The 3,178-nt window shown below is 62.3% G+C and overlaps 1 protein-coding gene across 1 annotated transcript in view; it reads left to right on the top strand.

The window, feature by feature from the left end:
- The window catches only part of ZYX (zyxin), a 14,943-nt gene that overhangs the window by 10,292 nt on the left and 1,473 nt on the right, over window positions 1-3,178 (top strand). The window contains exons 5-7 of the mRNA XM_006159620.3: window positions 1,763-1,883; window positions 2,004-2,173; window positions 2,275-2,453. Coding sequence (XP_006159682.1) covers window positions 1,763-1,883; window positions 2,004-2,173; window positions 2,275-2,453 — 470 coding nt within the window. The remainder of the gene's footprint in view (window positions 1-1,762; window positions 1,884-2,003; window positions 2,174-2,274; window positions 2,454-3,178) is intronic.

Genomic DNA, 3,178 nt, shown 5'->3' with positions numbered 1-3,178 from the left:
GGGGGCTGGGGGCTCCGGGGCTCGGGGGCTCGAGGAGATAGCAAAAGTTTGGAACAGCTGCCGTGGGGAAGGCACCTGGGAATCTCAGGAGCCAAATGGCAGACAGACAGGCGGAGGCTGGAGGGCGTGCAGGGCGCTGCGGTGTTCTGCCATCCGCTCTGCAGTGTTTAGCGATCTCTCCACCTACTTTCTGCAGCTTGGAGGCAGAAACAGGAAGCGGGCGGTGGTGTGACCCAGGGTTGGAGATTGGGCCAGATAATGGAGGGTGGCTGCGGGTGGCAAGGTGACAGTGAGAGCCTTGTATACATAGGCGGTCAGGACCAGGGTGAGGCCCTGGGGTGGGGCGGGAGTTAGGGGCTGCTGCCTTTGGGAGCAGGTTCACTGGGTGGGTATGGACAGTGAGTAGGAAAGGGGCAGTGGTTGTGAAGGGTCCTGGAGGTAGGGAGACCGGTGGTTCGCGGTGTCTGGTGGTGGACAGTACTGCAGTTGAGGAGCTAGAGGTCTGGGCACCGAGGATGGTGATGCAGGGATGTCCGTGTGGCAGGCAGAGAGGAGCAGCTGCCTCACACCTCCCTGGAGTGTCTGAGGGAGGCAGATGCCTGGGGGGTGGTATAGAAGAAGATCTCAGACTTCCACAGAATGGCATGGGCTTGTGAGTGGACCGGAGAGCAAGGACTGGCTGAGTCACTTCTAGCCCCGAGCGGCCAGGCAGGGAAGACTGGAGGAGGAGGAAGGCGCACCTCACATAGTAGGGGCAAGTGTCAAGGGGAGGAGATGACAGGAGTTTTAAGGGCAAGTGGCTGAAACAGGGTAGTGAGTGGACACAGCCGTAGATGCAGGTGGGGTATGGCATGGCTGGGGCCAGAGCGAGGGGAGAGTGGCCCTTGGAGGAGGTAGGCGGAGCCGTGGAGATTCTGGGTATTGAGGAAAGGGCATGAGCAGGTAGCTCCCTCAACGATGGGGTCATAGGTGGGTCACTACTACAGGGGCGAGTATCCGCCAACCCCAACTTCTGTGCAGTGTCTCTAGGAAGCAGGGGTGTGGCTCAGACAGCCCTCCCAGAGCCTCAGGGTCACGCAGTGCCCTGTCCCTCAACCTTTTCCCCTGCCTTGGCCTCCACCAGCCTCCATGGCTCAGGATCCCTAAATAGGAAGGATAGTGGCCTAAGGAGTGGCCTTGGGCCTTCTCTGGGGCCTGCCGGGGAGGGAGTGGTCAGAAACTTCTACTCCGGAGGATCCCGGGGTCCTGGGGGGCTGGGGCTGCTGCACACAGCTCGGTTTAACCTGTGATTCCCGCCTGTTGTATCCTCACGCTGACAGGGGCTGCTCAGCAGGCGGGACGGGTAGGTGTGCGTGTGCGTGTGCGTGTGTGCACGCCATTGCCATCCCCTCCGTGGAGGCCGTGTCTGAGCATGCTCTGTGGAGTCGATCGTGGCCCTGGCGTGTCCGGTGCTTCAGTGACCTGAGCTGCTGTGTGCGTGGCCTCCGTCCGCTCAGTCGTTCTGGCCTGTCTGTGACTGCCCTGGGGGTCTGGGCAAAGCGGGTGGCAATGCCTCACTGTACAAGTTCCAGGCTGAGGCCATCCCTTCCCCTCTGTCATTTGTGTGGTGCAGGGGCAGGGGCTGAAAGGGGGTCAGAGGAGCTTCGAGGGTCAAGCCTGACATCTGGGAAAGGAGCCGGGAGCTATCCTCACTGGCAGGGAGCCCAGTGGCCTGGGAGGGTTTTGGGGACGAGTGACCCTTGAGAGCATGTTGGGGTTTCAGGTGCGCTCCCCGGGGGTCCCAGGACCCCTGACTCTGAAGGAGGTGGAGGAGCTGGAGCAGCTGACCCAGCAGCTAATGCAGGACATGGAGCATCCTCAGAGACAGAACGTGGCTGTCAGCGGTGAGCCCGCCGAGTCCCCGGGAGGACACCGCCCCTGCCTTACGGAGCCAGCCGGCCTGCGCTCCACGCCCCAGGCTCCGCCCTTCCTCCTACCAATGCTCTTTTCTCTGGCCCTTCCAGAGTCCTGTGGCCGGTGCCACCAGCCCCTGGCCAGATCGCAGCCGGCAGTCCGCGCGCTGGGGCAGCTGTTCCACATCACCTGTTTCACGTGCCACCGGTGCCAGCAGCAGCTCCAGGGGCAACAATTCTACAGCCTGGAGGGGGCGCCCTACTGTGAGGGCTGCTACACTGTGAGTCTGCCTGGGCCTCGGGCTGGGGTAGGGCAGCCGAGTTTGGGAAGCTGGCCCTGGGGTGCCAGATTCCCACCAACCCCTGCCCACTGCCTCGTCAGGACACGCTGGAGAAGTGTACCACATGTGGGCAGCCCATCACCGACCGCATGCTGAGGGCCACGGGCAGGGCCTACCACCCACAGTGCTTCACCTGCGTGGTCTGCGCCTGCCCTCTGGAGGGCACCTCGTTCATTGTGGACCAGGCCAACCAGCCCCACTGCGTCCCTGATTACCACAAGTGAGCACCTCCCAGGGTGGGCCCTTCCCTTGGTTCCAGGCTGCTGCCCCAGGCCCCTGGTCTTGCTCTCTGGCCACTCTGTGGACAAGCAGGGACTTTCATCTGGGTTTAACTGTCCAGGGGTTCAGGCCTGGGGCATACCCTGCCCCCTGCAGATCCCTCTCTAGCCTTTGGCACTCTGAGGCCCCCTTCAGGTGTGTGTGGTTTCTGGCAACCTGTGCCAGAATGACTTCCTCTCACGTCCTGGCCGTGCTCTGAGTGCATTGGGGCTGGTGGGAATACTGGTTTCTCCCTAGAAACAGTGAATACCGGGTGACAATCCTCAGACCTCGGCACTTTAATGTGGCCACCAGGTGGTCTGGGGACACTGCAAAATCTGCCCCGGCTATTTTCAGGGTTCCACCTGGATGGCCAGGACTTCATACCCACCTAGACTGCCCAGTGGTCTGAGCAGAGGCACTGAATGTGGGTTTAGGGTGTAGGCTAGGGTCAGGGATCCCAGGATGGGTGAGGGAGGGGTGCCTCTGGGCGTGCTTTCGACAACAGCTGCCTTGTGGACGGGCAGAGTGGGTGCGGACAGGCGGGAGAAAACACCTGACAGGTGTGGGAGGAAGGGCGAGAGGCCAGGAGTTCCAGAGGTAAGGCCAGTCTTGGGCTTTCCTGCTGCGCCCCCTCCAGCTCATTACCCTGCACTCCCAGGGACGGGCTGTGTGGCCCGGGCCCCC

This window comes from Tupaia chinensis, unplaced genomic scaffold (genome assembly GCF_000334495.1).
Source record: "Tupaia chinensis unplaced genomic scaffold, TupChi_1.0 Scaffold000637_1, whole genome shotgun sequence".
In the NCBI taxonomy this organism is placed as follows: domain Eukaryota; kingdom Metazoa; phylum Chordata; class Mammalia; order Scandentia; family Tupaiidae; genus Tupaia; species Tupaia belangeri.
Note: the sequence above shows the minus strand (reverse complement) of the source record. Positions and strands in the feature narration are given on the sequence as shown.